At 35.3% G+C, this 22,592-nt stretch overlaps 1 protein-coding gene across 1 annotated transcript; it reads right to left on the bottom strand.

The window, feature by feature from the left end:
- Positions 1 to 5,816: 5,816 nt before the first annotated feature.
- LOC124638381 lies at positions 5,817 to 22,592 on the bottom strand. Its single transcript, XM_047175327.1, has 5 exons — positions 21,368 to 22,592; positions 15,088 to 15,189; positions 10,283 to 10,504; positions 8,872 to 9,028; positions 5,817 to 6,844 (listed from the first exon to the last, which is right to left on the bottom strand). The coding sequence occupies exons 1-5, from the start codon at positions 22,344 to 22,346 to the stop codon at positions 6,745 to 6,747; spliced, it is 1,560 nt and encodes a 519-aa protein (XP_047031283.1). The 5' UTR covers positions 22,347 to 22,592; the 3' UTR covers positions 5,817 to 6,744.

The raw sequence follows: 22,592 nt of genomic DNA, 5'->3' as shown, positions 1-22,592 counted from the left end.
AAGTACCTTGCTGTTGTCAGATTGATCTGAAATTTGGTACACACCTTTAATTCCGATGACAATACAATATACTAATATCAATAACACTGTAAATCCAAGATGGCCGCCGGTACAAAATGGCGGATTACATATTTTTTCCACAACCCCCTCAATATGGGTATCAAATGAAAGGGCTACTCAAGTAGAATACTGTCAGCAACCCCAGCGGGGCCCAACAGGGCCAAGGCCTGCCTGGGCTGCGGGATTGTCCTGGTACATAAAAGGCCTACGACGAAACACAACGGTTTTTTTTAGTCAGTAAGAGTCTGGCACTCCCTCACCGCTGCTGACCCATATATAGAATGAGGAATATTCGGTAGGCATTTTCATTAAATACTAAAAACTAGAAAATAAAAAATCGGTAAAAAAACTTTTAAGTTAAACGGTTTTATCTTATGTGCACTGAAAACTAGAAAATAAAAAAAAAACTGTTGCTTACCTATAAACCTACATAGGTGGTCCCGGTCATATTAGACTAAAATAAAAACGTGGGGCCCTCTGAAATCCTACCTATGGCAAAGCATATCTTTATACTTTGGTAGATCGTGAGCTTGGCGTTCGCTGGTGAAGCCGCTACGGCTGATTATTGATTGTCAAAATCTCCAGTTACGATCATAGTAAGTAGAAATCCACACCTATTATACCTCTAGAAGAAAGTATTACAGCAATAGTTAGGTAATGGGCCCCACGTTTTTATTTTAGTCTAATATGACCGGGACCACCTATGTAGGTTTATAGGTAAGCAACAGTTTTTTTTTTTATTTTCTAGTTTTCAGTGCACATAAGATAAAACCGTTTAACTTAAAAGTTTTTTTACCGATTTTTTTTGGGATAAAAAGATAGCTGTTTACACGGAATACGAGCACATATTACGAATCGTTTGATCAGGCTGTGCTTGCTGCGGTCATTTTGCAGATGAGAAATCACGCATTTGGTATGCTTTTTGGTTTGCGTTGCTGTGTTTTGGTATTGACTTTTAAAACTGTATTTCATGTTTTGAAAGCCGAGTAAGCAAACTAAGTAAAACCTACAGCGGGGGGAACCTTTTTCAGAAGCCATAAGTATGTTGAGTCTCTAATTTCAAACTCGCTATCCAATATGTCGGTATATTTATTTTCTATAAATAGGTATTGGATGAATATTAATAGATAATTCTTAAAATAAACCTTCCTTAAGTAAAACTTAAATTAAAAACACGGATCCAAGTAATTACCTAAGTGTCTTCTAAGAAATGTGACTTTATGAAAAATATTTCCATCTAAAAGAAATTAAATAGGTTCTAAATACACCACAGTTTGCATTCAGACTAATTTTCTTTTTAAATTCTAGCTATCGGGAAGATCTGTTCTCAAAGGAAATACTTGGAACTGGGTTGAAGCAAAGAAATAGATTAAAATGGAATGACTTGGCAAAGGGAAAATGTATGGGATTCTACGCAGAATTATCTTTCTTATTGCATGTCATTTGTCTACTAACATTTTGAAAAGAAGTCATGGTAGCTTAGTGGCCTTGTATTTGCTATGGGCCTAGACCTAGGCCATAATGTCTGGGTTCGATTCCAGATCAGGTAAGTACTGGACGCGTGAGGGAAGACGCCAAAAGCGCCGGGTGTCGAGAGATGACTCCCGGCCACTGTAGGCGGGCGTATGTTATTTTAATAACTGTCTATTAGTTAATCTATAGTATACCTACAACCAAAATTAGAAATTAACTACTCCTACATTTATTAATGTACGATGTGACCTAATCTTCCATAAACTTTATTTCCGTGTTCTGGCTCGATTCTGCCGTACCCGAATGTCTTCACCAGACGTCGTTATTGTAAAACTTTTCTGCCTACCAGTATGTTAGCAAATAATTTAAAAACTAGACCAAATATTAGATTGAACTGTCTATCTATTTTATTGATGCCAGTTTAACTTTATAGGCTCGAAGTTTTAACATTTAATGGCGCAATAAAAATAGAAACGTATAACTTATCGCGCTTGTGAACATCACTTTCTTTGCACATCAGTCTATAAAAACCTAAGGATACGTATCTTAGTTTAAGCTGTGTGAATTTTATTGGGACAGGGGAGCACATAAACAAACCTGATTTTGCAAAAGTGACTACAAAGATTATGTATATACCTACCTAGGTAATATGTATGTATATATGTCTTACGGGACGTATTCCTCAACTCAACTAAAAAGTTTTCACTTCAAAAATGACATTCTTTTCACTACATTTACTAGTGTAGCAAACCTATATTTCAGAAGTAAAATGTCACTCAAGAACCCTGAATCTTTCTATACAAGAGAATATTCTATTGTATAGAAATATAGCTGTCAGGCGAACAAGAAGTAGACACAACAGCGATTTGTGTGTTGATTTATAGAGAAAATTTAGCGCTCTCAGGAATTTCTGATCGTTTATTGTTTGGTTATGACGTGGGTACCTTTATCTAAAACGTTTAGTATGTTAGTATGATGCTTTTGTTTCTGTTTTTAGTAGTAACCACAGAGGAAGGAAAGATAGCGGAGATGCTATAGGAAAGGTAGGCCAGGCGCCTTCTTGTAGGTCAAGCAACGTACGGTAGGCGTGATCATTTATTTATAAGAAAACTGAAAACTAGGGCTTGTTAGGTGATTCAAAATACACATAAGAATATGTATACGTAGAAGAAACTAAATGTTGGCTGTTTTGTTGTAAATACATAACTAATCAAATTCTATGAATTGCTATTTTAAACTTAAGTACATAAATGACTAGTTTATTTTAAATGTTTATAGTTATAAATCTTTTTGACATGTTGCTTTATTCTCAACAGTAATCAAATTCTATGAATGACTATTATAATTAAATCATGGTACCTAAATACTCACTTAAGCCTCTAGGTTTTAGAAATTCTACAAAAAAACAAAAGATCTTTCAATGTCAACAAAATTGAACTAGATTGAACTTACTTTAACATCTCAATTACTTTTGCATGTTAAAGACTTTTTACGACCGAATCACTTACGGCCTTCCCAATACTCTATCTATCTTTTTTGCTAACTAGAGATAGGTATAAGAATTTGACATGACATTTATGGGGCTTTTTTTAATTGTATGGGGCTAATATCAAAATTTTATCTCTGGTATACAAATCAACGGTAGATAGAATACTGGGATCGGCTTTTGTAAATCTTAACGATATGTGTCTGTAAATGTCCCCAGTCATTATCAAAATTAAATTCAGAGTACAGACGTGTTCACGTCGTTTTTCGTTTAGACTTTATGTGCGCGACAGTACCTAGAGGAAGATAAGTCTAAATAAATGACTTTCCACCTTTTCTTCTCACCTGTACAGTCGTATAATCTCGGATCGTAGTATTGTTATTAATGTCTGCTATCAATCGTGGGGCTTAAGATTTTAAAAATACTTTCGGACTGTAGAGATATTATTATATACTGGTCTATGTACTTTCAAATTGATATGGAGTATTATTTTTCAAATAACGTTCAGGCCAATTATATGTCCATTCCTAAAAGTTAGAAGGTGGTATCGGTTTAGAAACATCAGTTAGCAACAGTGCATTCCGTAGTTTTTTTATGTGACGCATAAAATGTTGGAAAGAATCCATTAAAACCTCAAACAATAAGGCACTAAGAAACAAAATCACTTAAAATGCTCATTAGTGTACATACTAGTCATTACTCGCTTATATATTACATATTATTATGCTATAAACTTTACGTCTGAAATACTAAGTAAAGTCTATTGTACAGAAAATCATGATGTCATTCTGACTAGACTTTCGTCTTATCAAATAACGCGTTAGTTAGATAATAATGTGAAAGTAAAAACCAGAATTATTAGGGTATTTACAAATGACAATGGTTTACAAGCATAGATGAATGTGATATTTACAGAACTTTTTATTTAGGCTATAAAGTGTCATACGTTGTTTGCGCGCTGGCTCTATGAGTGTCTATGAATCATTCTACATCCATCGTAACACATAGTTTTGCTTTGTGATTTGATACTTATGATATTTATTAAAAATATATATTATATATATATTTATTGACGACCTCGATGGCGCAATGGTCATCATGCCGGACCGCCGAACCTGAGGTCCCGGGTTCGATTCCCGGTTCGGTCGACATTTGTGTGATGAGCATGCTTGTTGGCCGTGGTCTGGGTGTTATGATATGTATTTATAAATATGTATATATGTAGCTATATGTAGTTTATCAGTTGTGTTAGCACCCATAACACAAGTTAATTAATAACTTACCATGGGGCTAACCGACCGTGTGTGAAAAGGTGTCCCGACAATATTATTATTATCTTGTATGTCTCTACCAGACCTCGGGACTATAGAGTCCCGGATTTTTGGGAGGCGAACGTGGGGCCGAAGCCAACACGCTGAAGCCCTTTTGAGACAACTTTAATGAAATGGTGACACAAAACCGACGATTATCCCTGTATACACTATAGAAATGTACCCAAGGACAATCCCCGGTTCTGTGCTAAACTATTGCTAACTATGGATGAAAACTACTTGGGCTATTGTGATGGGATGCTAGTGGACTAGGAATGGGGAAACTACGGGAACTATGGCACCTGCCGATAACAATGTAATAAATACACGTAAAAATGGCAGGTGGAGACTCGCCAACTCACTTACTGGGCCCCCGGGAATCAGTCGCTAAATCGCAACAAGGGGGCAACAGGTACATGAGCGGCTGAAGGGTGAGGATACCTCAGCGGACTTTAAACGCAGATCACGCGCTCCCTGTGGGTCCAGCATCACCGGCCCACTCGCCACTTACCACGAGGCACCTACCCTCCGAGTGGGCTGTTAACCCTGCTCTAGCGACTCCACTCTGACCGGCCGATGAAGGCAAGCCAAGAGGCGGGAGACCTATCCCCCGTCATGCTTCACTCCGGCAGGCCGGAGATGGGGGACAGTATACTCTCCCTGGAGCACTCGGATATATAGCCCCGCGGGGTCGCTACTCCCCGTCATCCGCCTCAGATGCCCTGCGGGGCTTATTATTATTATTATTTCAGGCATTCATTAATTTTAGCAGATGTACATAAATGTACGTTCACGTACGTATATTGATAGCAATTTTTACCTTATTTGTAACTACTTAGCTTCCACCCACGGCTACGTCTGCATCCCGAAGAAACTTCTTCACGCACCCGAATAAAAACTAGCTTACACTGAAAGAATTCTTCGTTTTACCCAATCATACACACAAAGTCATTGGATAAATCAGTTTACAACTTTCTGTAAAAGTTAAAAGGACGTTTGATACGTGTTTTAAAAGATGTATGCGAATTTTCTTATTTTTTATTTTTCTTACTTTACAATTTTACTACCTATTTACATCTTGTAGGTAGGTAGGTACATTTTTAAGCATTGCAAATACAAATACTGAAAAAATAATATTTCGATGCAAAAAAAGGCAAATAAAACCTTTTAGCCCCACGTGACATTAACGTTTAACACAGAAATCTGCATGTAAATAGATTTATTTGGGCCTGCATTTGAATTCAAAAAGAATCCTACAAAGGTCTACTCCTGAAAAAGGTTCTATCGCCAAAGTAGTGCGATTGGTACCTATTACATGACGCGAATTTATTAGGACCAACACTTTAAGGGTTTATGACATGTTAAAAGGTTATGAAAAATTGGTTTGTTTATGTATGCATTTGTGGCAGTGATTTTTATGATGGCCACTAGGTGGCGTTGTGTTTCTATGGTTTGAGTCTAATTAGATAGGAAATAAATACAACGTGTTTGACACTTGCCTTTATTATTCACAAGGATTATTTAATTGTTTGTTTTGGTTAATGGAGTTATTTTGGCAGTCTCTTTAATTAAAGTTGCTCAATATGTTTCACTCTCTAAAAACCCTTCAAACATAACATAAATATCTTGTCCTATTAAAATATCTTATTATAATTTTAGCAGTAGACAACGATTTCTTATCTGCAACACCAAAAACCAGATTTTTCCAGACACAGATAATTAAAATTACTCTTCAATTAGACAAGGTCATATCTAATTCCACATTGTTCCCATAGCAACACATACTCAAACAAAAGAAGAATTTTCGTCTACTAGATTGTTGCTAATCGTCATCACTTCATACTATTTGCAAACAGATAATAGAACATTGACTTGAGTTCTCATCTAAATAAACAAACGACTACACAAATCCAAGATAACAAAACGTATATTTCATAGAGATTTCCTTTTATAATTGTTTAATTAATTACAACAAGTATAACATAGCACAGTCTTCGCTTATTTTTCTTTTACAAACACTTTTTATTTAAACATTGCACAATTAACGCAAGACGGACTTGCTTTTACATTATTTAGAAATTCTTTTTTATTTAGTTTCCGCCATCTAAACAGGTAAAATTGAACAATACATTTTGAAAAAAAAAAATACAAGCGTTCCCATAAAGGTTCTCATGAAATCTGATACCTCTAATTTCAGTCTAAATAAGTTCACTTTAAATGCAACTCACGAAAGATTCAGAACTAAATACATAGTTATTTTAAGAATTATAAAATCACGGCAGACAATAAAGTGCTAAACCTTAACTAATCTACTTATTTACTAACTTATGGCAATTTTACAAACAATAAAACATAAATTCTTTCATCTTCAGATCATTCATTTCAAACTAACTAATAATATTAGCATAATAATAGTTAAAAACGAGACACTTCATTAGATCGTGCAAATTCCTCTTTCTTGCTTGGATCCGTGACTGTAGCTCTGATTCTTTTCCTCACCAACACGTATATGAAACTGCAAACAAAAAGATAAAAATCTTATTATTTTTCTTGTTATCGAGTGAGCTGCAGGTTTAATCACCTAGCTAGCCCTGGTGTTAGAGTTAGTTTGCTCAAATCCGCCTGACGGCCGCTGACGTGGATTTTAACAACGACTACTACGGAGGAGTAGCATTCGGGGAATCAGATTTTACGTTCCCTCCCAGTCCGAAGATCCCAATTCTAAACTCCGGACTGCCTTACGAAAGTCCCTAAAACCCACAATCTTATTGTTGAAATCAATACATACAACTTGCATACAAACAGGACTTATTTTTTATTTCCAAAAGGACAAGAAAATATGTTTTTTTTTTTTTATCGCAGATTTAAACAAAAACTGTGTCTTAGAAACAGTGGGTCAAAGTAAAAACGATAAGGAAAACGTTTTTGTGTACAAAAAATATTGTGATTAATTGCGAAAATTATGAAACGCGTTCATTTTAGGTATAATTTGTTAATTCCTGGTTAGAAAAGATCAACCAGTTTTTTATTTGTCTGGTCCAAAGGTTTCGTGGCTATATTTTCTCCGGGTACAGAGAAACCGTGGAAAAATGCTAGTCATCAATATAAGGATAGTCATAAAATGCAACAGTGACAATCGCCGCTGAACATAGATGATCGAATGAATTGAAAAACCATAGGAGGAAATTATGAATTGCCATGTAATAATATTTTATACTGCCTAAAATGAAGGAACTTAAGGATACTTTTGGAAATTCCTGGCATATTTTGATTGCTAGGATTTAGTCATCAGCAAGCGGTATTTACTCTTTGAATAAATAATGAGTAGATTTCTGCTTCGCTTGGGTTTACCTAAATACTTGCAACTAACATTCTAGGTTTATGTAATTAGGACATCCTAAAAGCCAGTCTAACTAGTCATAAACTTGTGTATATGCACTGTAGGATATGTATTTTACATTCAAAAGTTGTCTAAATAGGATATAATGTAAATATTATGTAGTTTAGTACCACCATATTTCGTACAAGCAATCATAGAGATATAGGTACCTAGAAATAAAATAAAGAACAAGAAAATAATGCTATACATATGTAACTAAAACTTAGTCTGTTTATTTGAGATTTCTAAAAACTGAAATATTTATTATCATTACATTTAAACCCAAATGAAAAGGCGTTCCATCTAAATATATGGCTCCACCTATTGTTTTTAATACTCCCGACCCCACGATATATACATAGACTACCATTTTTAGCGCTGTATAATATTCAGTTTTTCCCTCAAAACAAAAAAAAAAAGCCAGTGTTATCAGTCCCACCCGCATGCAATTACATAACCGATAACCGAACTATTTCAGGTTAAATCGCAATTGCCGAAGCCAAAAACATGAATGGATAATACTATCGAAACACTTCGAACTTCATTACTTATCTTTATGCGCTGAACATAATAAAGATTTTGTTTTAATTCATTTTATCATTATGCAATCAAAACAGTTTTTTTTTTCACAATTTCAAGAAATAATATCAGTGATGAATGTCAGAAGGTCGTGGGTTTTTATTTTGAATGGATGCGTAAGAATTATTTTTACTAATAAAAGCATGATTATTTAATGGTACTCATCAACACCAATTCAATTAAAATTCATAAAAAGCTAAATAGGATTTGTGGTCACTTTTTGTCCTAAGAAATATTTACGGATAACAACTAATGCTCTTAACTCAAGGTTTTCCAGTTTTATTGACAAAAGTCCACAAATCTTTTGATCATTTTAAATTCTCATAAAACACCACAGCCACTGTAGAATTGGGTGCTAACCACTTCGATTGTCAAATGTACGAACCAACCTACGGTATCAGGAACCGCATCCAAAGTAATCATAATAGCTAGCCGTTTCTCTGCGGTTTCATGTCCATATATGTTACTTGATGATTTTTTCAAATCGCTTAAGTAGTTTCCGAGCCTCTAGGGAACACTAGGGAACAAACAAAAACAAAAATGATCCTCTTTAGTATTAGTAGCTTTAGATAATAGATATTTACCCAAAAAGTCCTAAAGCGACGACAGTTAAGGCGGCATCGAACATGTAGAAGGCACCAGGAAAGCTGTCGATGGTCATCATGTAGATATGACTCGTTGCTGGCATATATATCGACGGGGCTACAGCCTCCATCACTCCTACGAGGGCACTCAGTTTGGCTGTCGGAAAAGATTATTGTTAAGGTATATCGTAAGTTTTTTTTAGATTTCTGTACATCTGTCAAAATTTTAGACAAGAACAAAATAGTATTGAAAATATAACATCTTGTAAAAATTCAGTGTGGGTATGGAAGCACATAAGGCCCTCAACACGCGGGCACGGCACTGGTAGTATCAGAAATCAGCGAAAGAACCTATTGAATATTTTGCTTTATGCCACTTATAGGACCTCAACAAGGAACTTATAGTGTCAGAATGTACTTAAAATGAACTGCAAATTTTCATGTGACCCTGACCTGAATAATAATCAAAACAGAAATTCTTAACTGGAGATTTTCTTTTCACAAAATTTCTTAAAATGGACCAGCTAAAGTTAATCAATGAGGCGTGAACCTCGCAATCGAAACGGGACCAAAGCAACGTCTAATTCCCACGATTCTTCTGATTCATTAAGTTTGTCTACAAAAATTTAAGCAAAAAGGAATTCTATGACTTAATAGCAACAGGTGCTAATCCTTTGAAAAGGCTACTCTGCCTTTTGCAAACTGCTGTTCTCGCTTCTTTTAGCAAATTTTCTCTTATCAAGTCGTTACGTTTTATTGAGCAATTCCTTCCGTCATTTGTTTTGTGTAAACGCTCCTGGTCGGTTTGCTACCAGATAAATAGAGCAATCAAAGATTCCCCGGATTGTCTTACTAAACAGAAATTCAGAGATAGGATTACTACGAAATACTTCAAATTCAATTAAGGAATTAGAGTTGTTTAAACACAATTAGCCTTTTTGGTTGGAAAATTGTAATTTAGTTTTGAAATACACGTGCCGAGGTCAACGGAAGATGTTTCTGAGGTAAGCTACTTACAATAGCTGCGGAACTAAGCAGCTTACCTGCAAAAGGCTGCAATACGAATTTACTCTCTATGGTAAAGAAAAACTAATTAAGAGATACCTATCTATATAACGCGGAGGACGCGTTCTTATTTTATCGTGATGACAGATCAGTCACGGGTGTTCAGACAAGAATGACCGAATGGCTGACTATTTATTTTTAAGAAAATAACGTTAATTTGGAATGCACTCTTACTAGATACTACTAATGACGCAGCAGAGTTCACGCCTCACCAGATAAATTAAAACTATTGAAAAAATAAACTATTATTGTAAAACTTTAAAACATACTAGACACACTCCCAAAAACCCTCTTATAGGAGCTCCACTTTTTCGAGAAAGAGAAACTTATAAATAAATGATCTTACCAACTTCCTCAGTAGGAACACTCTTCGTAATCAAAGACCTGACAGCCGTCAAGCCAGTATGACTGAAGATATTCAGCAGTGGAGCCGAATAGTACCACGGTCTCGTCGGCGCAAACGCAAACATGAAACAGCTAGCTATCCTGCTCACTCCTGCGAGGACTCCTATAGCGCTGTCCTGCACTTTCAGTCTTTTGCTGAGGACTGATATACAGAAGACGGTTCCTGGGGAGGAGAAAATAAAATGTATTACCAAAAGTTGAAAGCATCGTCAGTAGGAAATGGCGTCATGTAGTATCTAAGGAAAGAAGGGCCTAGATACCATAATGCAGGTAGATCAGGCGCCTTCTTCTAGGTCAAATTCGTGTGGTGGCGTACGAGTTCTTTGAGACATCTGTCAACTATTTTTAGAAGGTATTACAAAAAATGGTCGGGTCCAAGGAGTATAAGGGCGAAAACAGTAACATTCCTCGTCCCCCGAACAAACGCATTTTGGCGCGCTACTCTCTTAGGAGATTCTCCGTTATGGCACCTCCGCTAGTAATTTTGTTCTCCATGATTGGTTTGATTGATTGTGTACTTAATTTTTAAGTCTCGACGGGAGATGAGTAGTGTTACAAGTTTATTATATACTTTCTCACATATTCAGAGCTCCGATAACATTAAAATCCAGAACTAATAAAGTGCATAAAATGTTAAGGGTCTTAATAAGATAATTTTATGTTCTGAGACCTAAGTAAGTATTCCAGCGCTTCTCAAAATTCAGAATAAATTACGTACATTTTGTAAGCATTTTAGCATTAATTCGCGGATTTTAGGTAAACGACCCCCAGTTCATTGACATAAGGCGATTGTCTTTTATTTTAAAATATTTTCTTGTAGTTTGAGTCGAGTCTTTCAACTAGTTTGTCATAAATCGATATGGAAATTCCTTGAATTGAATCGATATAATCTAGTATCGATTCTGTTCTGCAAGTCTGTGCTGGACTAGTAAATAAACTGTTGCTAGACTCATGCATTATGCAGTGCAGTATTTGGACACCAATGATACTACGCAGAATAAGTACAGAAGGATTGCTATGAAAGTAAATTGAAAATTGTGAGAAAATAATTAAGTTCCCAAGTTCACCAAACGTGACAACGATTATGATGTGGTCGTGAAACGGTGGTCATGTCAAAAATCAAAGTAGTGTTATTAATTTATTAATGTAACTATGTATCATACATTTAATTTGAAATAAGTTACTTATAGGTTAAGGCGCAAATAGAAGGAGCCACACCGACTATAGTTCGGCCATTCAGAGAATGCGTTCCTGACACGTCGCGATTGAACTGACGACGTAACTTTGCAATGGCGTTGCAGTTACGATAAAAATATTTTTGCTGGTTGTTTACCGTTTTAACAATTGAGGAGCATTAAAACAACATTATTATATCAATAATCAATGAATGTAGTTACGTCGTCAGTTCAATCGCGACGTGTCAGGAACGCATTCTCTGAATGGCCGAACTATAGAGCTCTTAAATTAAAGAAGGAGAAGGTTTTTGCCTACTCAACCTTCTGTGGGTTACATTCTTAATATTGATTGGTTATAGATTAGGAATTATTAGTTACGCCAAGACTTTCAACTGCACCTGTTTTTGACTTGATTGCACTAATTAATCGCCTTGATCGAGCAGGAATGAATTTCTAGGCTAATTGTTGAGATTTATATTTAAAATCATTAAATCTGAATTAACTTAAAGTACCTTCGTGATCAAGTTAATCGATAAAATTGATCTTTTTTTAATAAAGCAATGCAATTTGAGTTCTAAACATTATTTATAGTGCTGAGATGAATTGTTAATTGTTATTAATTGAAGGTAAACATTAAAAGGTCTGAAAGGGTTCAGGGATTATTAGAAAACAAAACTCTATTTGAAGAAATGTAAATGAGTATTTAGTCAGTAAGAATATGATACTAACGCACCATAGTGGTAGGAATAATTTGACATTGTAACCGAAATTCAAGCAGAAGTGACCTTAGTAGGAAAAACAGATAACAATAGTTTCCCCCAAACCTCAATAACACTACTGAATCGCTCACACATCGCATACAAATGTACGTAGTTTACAGAACTTCATCATATAAATCATACATCGTATCGTGAATTTCCGTACTTTGGGAACTGTAGTATTGCATAACGCACATGATATATGTATTATCTGGTCAGCATACAATATTGTGAGAGCCAGGAATATGTAACGTATGGGTTAAGCACGTGATTCTGATATTCTGCTCTTATTGAACACATCATCTTCCGAGCCTTCTATGTTGGGGTCAGCTTCCAGCCTAACCGGACTTCCGGACCACCGGGTCGGACCTCGGTAACTTATTGAATACCATTGAGAAAAAAAAGAAGCGGAGATATCATACTAACAGTATCATAGTAGCGCGCCAAAATGTGGATGTTTATCGATGAGGTTACTGATGCGCTCTCATGCGCCTTCTTTGGAACACGCCCATTTTTAAAACGGGTATAATTTAGGCGATCACCAAAAATATTTTTAAGACTCTAAGCTGAGGCACCAAATAAAATAAACAACTCCAAAAAAAATAAATTGACTTTATTAAAAGGGCACTAAAGTATATAATATTATGATCCAAAAAAAATAAAATAACATCAGAAAAATCGCAAATCTCGCACAAATATTATTTTTGGTTCCCAAAATGGATTAATGGTCACCAAATTCTATCCAACTAAAAGATTAATATTACTACCAAAATCAAAGTTAGTGACGAAAACGAATCGCTGCAAAACCGACTCCACGTAGTCTTGTCTGCCCTACCCCTAGAGTGCAATTCAAATCCGCGTAGGCGCAGAGGGGCGAGGCGGCCTGCGAGCTGAGGCGCAGGTAGTTTTTAAGGCTCGCCGCCGCGGCTGAGGCTGGCCGGCTGAGCCGGCCAGCAAGCCGAAGCTGCGGTGGTGAGCGTGAAAACCATCTGCGACGATAAGCTCGCATGGGACCGCCGGAGCCCCGCAGTGCCGGAGCCGTGACAGAAGCCATGCTTGCTGCATGTTGCGTGCTTACATTTTACTACTGAGTTACACACAAATTCATATAACAATAAATAAGCGACGTACGTTTGGGAACCCCAGTATATTAATTGGTATTTGGGAAATATTTTAGCGATCGTTAGTTTTTTTAGTCTAACAAAAATGACCAAATTAGGAGTCATGGTATTACATAATTGGTAACATCTAAGTAGTGACAATATATAATATTTGGTCTAAAGTGTATTTTAAAGGCGTCCATATATTTTTTTAGTAGTCAATAATACGAAAAAATGGTTTTACCTAATAATATTTTTGGAAACGTTATTTGGTGACCATTTATCCATTTTGGTAACCGTTTAGAATTTTTTTGGTAGTAAAATAGGTACTTTTTTGGGTGGTGTTTAAACACAAGCCTTTTAAAACCATATCACCAATCTTTGATACATGTCTCAAGGAACCCGAACATCTCTTTAGTACACCTAGTAACTGATCGTTTTCATGATGCCCACTGTACCTAGTTGGCCTAGAAGAAGGCGCCTCACCTCCCCTTACTTATGGCATCTCGGCTCATCTTTACTTCCTCCGTGTTGAAAACGAATAAGCGTGAAGTATTTATGAAAAAGGTCCCAAGGTTAACATTATCTCTCATTAAAACTAAAGAGATAAACATTTTCAATATAAGCGTAAAAAATCTGTGCAACACAAACGCAAGTAATTGCATAAAATCACGTTATCATTAATTAAAACTTTAATTCATGCCTATTCCGCAACAATATTTATTTAATGATAAACTTATATAAAAATACATAAAGATAACGTATTGAACTTGCGTCGACCTTTCCGCGTTTAATGCAACATCTGCGTTTCAACAATATTTTTAATTTGTAGGCAATTTATCAAAAACATCGTAGGTAAGTTGAAAAAAAAACAAACCAATAAATCCGAACTAGGTAGGTAATAATCGATATTAAACAAAATTGTAATCTGTTATGTTAACTAAAGTTCAATAACCTCAGCTGCATGTATATCCATTTAACTGGATGTACCTACCTATGTATGCATATCCTAAGTACCTGCGTAATTAAAGGCACCCAGTCAACGACCCAAAATTAGGTTCAACATTGAAACCATAATGATTTTAAGTTAATTTGTAGAACATCACCTGTTCAATACATAAAACCAGTTTTGATAAAAATAATTAGTAAATTAATGAACGTCAGCCTGTGTAATGAATAAAGTACCCTATGTTGTGAGTTATAAGGTTTATTTCAGGATGGCAGGATATCGGTTGCGTGATAAATGCACTGCTCTATCGCGATCCGCAATCCTTGACCTAGGTTGATAAAGATGGCGTTATACCAACTCGCACGCAACGAGATGCGTTTCTTAATTTGTTGTAAAATATAGTGAAGTACTTATAGTTCTACGTAAAAAGGTCACTTTGAATCCATCAATGTATGTTCGGTTCTAATATTGTCAATTTGGTTCACTTAATTTGGTATCAAAATAAAATGGCATTTGACTTATTTCGAGTCAGCGATAACAAGACTTGATACAAAATCTCATAATATGCACTGAAGTGTAACAATAACATTACGCTCCGAACTTTAGTATCGGCATTAATTTAAATCAATAAAATTGAACCCGAATGAAATAAAATAAAAAGCCCAATCAAGGATAAAATTTTACGACCAACATTACCTGTACCTTTGGTGCGTATACCTTTAAAAAGTAAGTATTAAATTCAAGAATGTGTTAATTGTACTTACCAAAGAGTCCTAAGACGATGTTTATTGTACCATAAACGCTGTATTCCACCTCCGTGAACCCGAATTTGCGAATCACGTAAAGATATGCCACTTGCGAGTCGCCTGAAAAAAAAAGGAATAAATATTTGCTCTTTTGTTTAGCTACTGGCTGGAGGAAAGATGAGTGGAACGTCAATAAAGAAAAAAAAAATGAGAGGGAAATGCGATCAAAAAGGTTGTAATAAATAGGGTTGATGCTGAACCTATCTTGACGTTTGGTGAACTGGTTACAAATTGTCGTTAATCAGTATGTTGCTTGCAAAATATATTTTGCAAGGCAGTTTATGTTTGGCTCACCCAGAAGTGACTTCTATGTAGGTATCTACTTATAGGCTTACTTTTATATGTGATTTTTTGTATATTTAAGTTAACATTAATAATTCGGAATGATTTTAAGTAAGTACCTATATAAGGTGCTTTAATATTACCTGCCAGGACTTGAATGGGGGGTAGTATTGCGTTTATAGATTACAATAGTGAAGAAATTTCGTTTCCCGGAACAGTCAATTCAATTTGAGACATTAAACAAGTTAAATTAACATTGGCTCTACTCTGCATAACGTGGTTCGCAAATTACGCGCGTAGTGTCGCTTCGTCAATGAAAACAATTGCTATCTCTTTCTATCTGTTCTGCAAGAGTGGCAACGCGCAACTCTACTGGATGGTTTTAAATTAATAAATTAGGTCAAATTTATACGTATTTTTTTTGTATGAAAAAAATATGACAAATAATCAATTATTTATCTTTACTATTGTAATCTATAAACGCAATTCTACCCCCCATTCAAGTCCTGGCAGATAATATTAAAGCACCTTATATACAGTGGATTTGTAAATATATTTTTAGGTCATTTAAAGTGATTCACGTTTCACTATTCCAATTTCTACTTCCAATGGATTAACTACATAATAATCACAATAGGTACGTGTTGATTGGCTTACGCACTTATTTTTTATTATTTTCTCTATCTGGCTGACATTAAACACATAAGATAACTATAGTAACTGGGAAACCCCAATAACATACACCTTGTTGGGAGTCGAACTGTAGGCTCTTATCACAGACATGAAAATAAAGGTGAAGGGCAGTAATATCCTATACTCATTTATTTTTGAAGGTGTGATTGCAAGCATGTATTTTTAAACGACTTCAAAAATGGTAAGTTCTAAGTTTGACCCCATTTTAAACCGAATTAAAAAAAGGAGATTCTCACATTATGCTGAACGGATTTTGATGCAGTTTTCAGCATAGTATTTGACAGACATAGGAAAAGGTTTTAGATACCTACATTATTGAAGTCGTTTTTGTTTTTTGGAAAAAAAAAATCTACGTAACATGTGTGTTCTAATTACAATGTAATCAATTAATTCTAACTGAATTGAACAGAATTTAATTTGAACAATTAAATGATGCTTGCATTGCCAAATAATTAATTCGCCACAACTGTGTGTAATTGCTAATTTCGCTGTGGGTTACTACGACTAATTACCTGGTTGATACGTTCCAATCTAGTGTGATTTTAATAGGATTATCATTGCTTATTACACAAATTATTATTATTACTTGAGGAACATTTAGATACTATATTAATTTTAAAGCAAATATTTTCTTATTTTTTTTTTATGTATTCATTGCTGTTGGCACTTAGAATTCAGCAGATAAAAACAAAGTGGCTAGGAACGCAAAATATTTATTTTATCCAGCGGGCAATTCCAATTTCTTAATGAATTCCGCAAGATACTGCTACACTTTTGCTACACTTGAAATAATTAGGTATAGAAGATTCCATGTTAAAAAAAAGTGAGATTTTAGGCTTCACAAGAGACAAGCCAGTTATCCAAGTTACTGAAAAAATAATTCTCCCTGACAGATCTACTAATATTCTGAATGATGCAATACGTCAAACAACTCTTCGCCCTCTATTGCAAAGAAGGACACAAAACAATTGAATACAGGTGTACAAACATGTTTCTTTTATGTCAGCAAACAAAGAAATGTGACATGAACAATATCAATATTGGCGTCGCTTTACATTTAAAAACTAATTATGTTGCTACATCTATGATCAATCATTACAGATGTGAATTTATTCTAAGTTAATTAGCCAGTAACTAAAATATCATTTTACATGATTATTTATTTCCATATTTTTTTTATTTTCCACAGTACTGTTAGAGAGTTGTTCAGAAATATTTCGAATTATTGGTATCTTAATCTTTATTCCGCAGGTGCGATTCTTGTGCAATTTTAGATTCCACCGCAGATAGTGGTGGTAAATATGACAATTATCATGTATGTGGGGAGCAAGAAATATAGTATTTTATTTTCTGAACTGCAGCTCTCGTAAAAATAAAATATTTTGTACGCTTAGGTTTTACGATTTCTATGATTTAATTCGACAAACACCCACAAAGATTTCATATTAAGTAAATTCGGGCTAAAAGATTTTGTTAGTTTTGACGAATTCCAAACTGGGCAGTTTTAATATTTTCTTATCAGCCAGCATTATTATTTTGCTAGATATACGAAAAAATTAACAAGAACTATTGTAGTATTATGTATAAATGCACCACGTCCAAGGTGAGTGCTGGCCACAAGAAGACTTTTAATTTTATTTGGAAGGTACAGAAAACGAGTTTATAACAAAAATGGAATTTATTTTAAACTTTCATTTTTTTCGCTTCTCGTTTAGGAGTATTGCATTCCGATTTACAAAAGTCGGTCATTACTTATCATGCGTTGAAAAGTTGCTCTTCATACGACTTGGAACTTTGAATCTTAGAGTGCTACTTAGTACATATATATCGATGGTTGAGTCCTAGTACTATGACTTTAGGGTCTGAATTAGTCTTGTCATGTCTCTGTAACAGAGAGGAATTATTGTCTCGTATCGGTCAAGGCCGAACGCACTTTGTTTCACAAATGAGGTTCTGTTACATGCACGTGGCGGAAATTTTAACTCGACTCCCCTACTTCTCACGGGCAGACACCTATTGCGAATAATAGTAATGTCACACGTCAATATTAGGTACAGTTGATATGCTGCGGGATCGAAAGAGTTACCGGGGCTCTGGTACATAAAGGGCTTAGGAACATGGTGGGTTTCAGTCTGTTAGAGTCTGATACTCCCTCATGCTGCACCCACAGCGGGAGGGGTCATTTGATGATTTCTCAAAAAAGAGTACAGTTGATAATCCAAACCCAGGACAATGATATCAGGCAATGTTCCAGGGAATTTACCACACCACTTGGTTTTAATCATCATCATCCTCCGAGCCTTTTTGCCAACTATGTTGGGGTCGGCTTCCAGTCTAACCGGATGTAGCTGAGTACCACTTGGTTTTAGTGGTGCGTGATAATAGAATCAGAAAATTGTCTTTAGTGACGCACGAAGGGTTTTTGCGCGTATTGCAGTTTGTCATCTAGGACACATGAATCAAACTATCGAAGTGCAGGTAAATAATGAGTACGTCACCGCTGCGGGATTTTTCGAAAGAGTTATCGCGGCTCTGGTACATAAAAGGCCTACGACGGAACATGATGGGGGTACGTTTCCCTGGTTTTACTTTATAGTATTCGTTACGTTTGATGTTTTGAGGACTGAGATTATGATCTATTCTGCCTGTCTATCTATCCAGCTGAGTGGTTCCCAAAAGGACCGATTAACGCATTCTAATGAAATCGATCTGCGGAAGGAAAGATAAGGATCTAAGTACTCTATCGAACTAAAAACATAGGTACCTTGACAGCCAAAATTAATTTGAAAAAAAGTAGGAACAAAAGAAAGAACGATTAACATTATAATTTGTCATTCAAGAAGTAATCAAAGAGTTTCCTTCGAACCTTGCTTGTCAGTTTGCAAGTCAGCGGATTGTCGACTTGAACCTTTTTATTTATTCAGCTGTCCTTACAATGTTTTCCTTCATCATTAGTTTGTGTTTAACGTTCGAGATAAAAAGAGCATTTAGTTAAAAACCTCGTATTTTTATATTGAAAACACGTTACGAGATGACATATACGTTCGTTATTGAAAGCGGTTTTTTATTTATGTTTTTTAATAATTCAATTTATTATGTACAAATTGATTATGTAACTCTTCAGACGGTCTGACATTTGAGAGATTTTATTTATTCATTCGTCAATCTTCTGCTTTTGTTACACAACATACTTGTTCCCGTTAAAAAATAAGTGAAAGTGGGCGTGTTTTTCGTGATTTTTAGGGGTCCTCGATCGAATTCGAAAATTGAAAATTTATTACTTTTCCTCGTAATTTTAATGTAGGTAGGTAGGTTTAAATTACATTTACGTTGTTTTAAAACCTTTTTCAATCATCATTTAATCAAAAAGTTTAGCTAAAGAGAAAGCATATATTAAATAAAAACACTAATGTTACTAAACGCAAAAAAATAAACACTCATTTAAATACTGCTGCAACTGTACATCAGTTTAATAGTTTCTGGAAAACAAATGTGGGATATGTCGGACACTTTCTTGCTACCTACAAAGTAGTTTACTCTTAAATGGATACGGAGCCCTCATTGCGAAGTCCAACTTGCACTTGACCAATATTTTTTAACGATTCTCAATTAATCAGCGCAGTGTGGTCATAAACGGAAGTCGTGAAACCGAATCGTTCGTTTAGTTAAACATTGGTACATTTTAAATGAGTAGGTAATAAAAGGGTAACTGTTTTTTTTGCTGTAACTTTGTTGGTGACCGTACAACCGGTTTATTGTTTTGAATTTTTCCCCTACCTTTGTTTTCAGTACATCAGTGTATGCAAGTCCCACATAATGAAATTGCAACGATTTAGCCACGAAATAAAAAGGAGTATTTTTTTTTAACTTTAGACTTGAAAAACCCGAGATAAAAATTAAATGTCGTGATAATAAAATAGACTCTTTACTATTCGAGATACATAACTGTTGCAGTAACAACTGCAACTGATTGCAACTGACCATTTGTTAATTTAAAGAATATTTATTTTTTGGCGCTTTTTAGTTGTTTGTTTTACTAGGATAGTTTTTAAAATAAAAGTAAACTAAATATTATACATAAAAAAAAGAATATTATATAGCCGAAATTGTTTTTTTTTTTTATATTATAATAACTACAACTATTATGACTAAATACTAACAGGACTTAAACAAAACTGGTTTAGTGTCAATTTATAATTCGTATTTGTATAAAGTGCAAAAAAATCAAGGATACGAAGTCAATGACTTGTTTATTCCTAAATGTTTAATGTTAATAAAAAAAATTACAAAAAACAGACAAGTAAATTATGTAAATACAAAAACCTGCTTGTAACACGAATTTAAAATATTCTCAATCAACAAAAATTTAAAACGTTAATACAAGCCATATCACTTACATAATTCAAGCACCTACAGGCTTATCACGGATTCCAATACATAAAAAAATATTAAGAGGTTCTTTAGTTTTTTTTCAACGTTAAAGTAAGTTAACAGGAAAGCAATGGGAGTCAAGGATGGCCAGTTATTACCGGCTTACCTTCTAGATACTAGGCTAGTGAAACGGGTCGCACTGTACGTATAGACAATGTTCGATTGAATTGAACCTTTATAATATTACCTGTAGTTCTTAATGGCCAGCATGAGTACTTTTATTTTTTAATACAGTTGAGGTATTTCTGCAAGGCGATTTTTAAATGTCGAATTTAATGTCTGGACTTTTTGGAATTGCGCTTTGTTTTTTTTTTACTTTTTATATTTCAATTGTTTTTTATTGAGTACCTAATTGAGTAACATCGTTTAGGTATCTGGAGTTTTAAAAATATTTTTTAAATTTTTATTTACCTTTTTTTTATAAAATTTTGATTTAGCATAAAGGTTTTATAAACAAGTAACATGTCAGGTATTGTACCGCAATATCGAATAAATATTATTACCATATTTTTTCTGTTCCGTTTTAAATAAACGAATTGCAAAAGGGCCCACATCGGCCATGAATATACACACTCAACTCTTAACGAAAATTTATTAACTGAGAGCCAAGAACAAATCCAGACGGAGTAATGAGTTAATGACCCACTTTCGACGTCTCATTGTGGCAACAGCAGTCTTTAGTATTTTTTTAACAATACGTTTATAAACGAACTTTAAGTATTCAGTAATTTTTATAAATAATTCTTAGGTGATGTCAAACCAGCTCACTTGTCAAGAAAAAGAAAATGCTCTTTGAAAATGTAGAAATAAAATTATTCAACGAAACACTTACCATAAAGAGGTCCAACCATAAGCAGGTACAATAGTAACACACAGAATATCTGAGTCCTCCCTGCAAACGCACGAGGTTTCACAGCCACCATCACAGTGTTCCCCACAAGTTGAAACACGTCCTTCAAAACATTCCATTCTTGCTTCTTTTCGGGAGCAACGTACCTCGCCTCCTCAGGATTTACTACATCTTCCAGTCTGAACAAGCCATATAAAAATGACATTGTATATAGCACTAGCAGTAAGGAAAACACCCCATAGTATCCCAGTGAACGCAACAATATACCACTCAAAGCCGTCCCGGTCGGTGTCCCCGCCGTCACACATATCGTCACGAGCCCCAGTCTAAAAGTCCTGTTTTCTATCGTAGTTCGGTCGGTCATAAAACTGAACATTCCCATAAATATAATAATGTACCCGCCGGTGAACGCCGCGGGCAACGCTTCGATCAAAGCTGTCGCTGTCAGTGATAATTCCTTAAAAAAGTACGTAGCGAACAACAGTCCTATATTACAAATTATTTCTCCAATAAATGGGAACAGAATGCATATTTTTCGCTTTTTGTACTTATCGCTCCATGCTCCAACAAATAGCACCATTACTGCAGGTATTGCTGTCTGAAGAGGGAACTTCCAGGCCACCACTGCAGCGACGAGTGATTGAATTTCCTTGTCTTCCTCATCGAGTCCAGTCGTATTTCTTCTCGAGATGCGATCGCAAATATCAGATCCATAATCAAAGTTCACCCTACAGGCTTTATCCAGGTGCATGTTCATGACAGCTAGAGAAGATATCGCGGTGCACAACATGTAAATAAACAAACATGGTTCCACCGTAGTCTCGCGGAAAATATTCTTCACGTATTTTAATATTTTTTTGGATTGCTCCTTCCATGACGTCCGTGGTGGAGCGCCCGTCAGACGTATGTTTGATCTGGTGAGCTCGTTGACACTGCTTATGTTTTCAGTGCTCGTGATCATGATCGCTTGGCGCCAGGAAAGTGAGAGTCAGTAAAAGTTCTGTGGCTCACTGCTTATATCACACACTGCACTGTACAGCACAGGAACCCGAAGGTGACTATACGTTTAATCCGAGTTTATTTGTCTGTCGTTTCCAAAAACCTGAGCAGTAAATGTCAGGTTGTAAAATTAAGCGCGATATGAGAGTGCGTCGGCGCATACGAGTCGCTCGCATCTCGCCCGATACGATAACACAGGTCTCACTGT

This window comes from Helicoverpa zea, chromosome 17, assembly GCF_022581195.2.
Source record: "Helicoverpa zea isolate HzStark_Cry1AcR chromosome 17, ilHelZeax1.1, whole genome shotgun sequence".
Taxonomy (NCBI): domain Eukaryota; kingdom Metazoa; phylum Arthropoda; class Insecta; order Lepidoptera; family Noctuidae; genus Helicoverpa; species Helicoverpa zea.
This window is presented reverse-complemented; position numbering and strand designations above follow the sequence as displayed.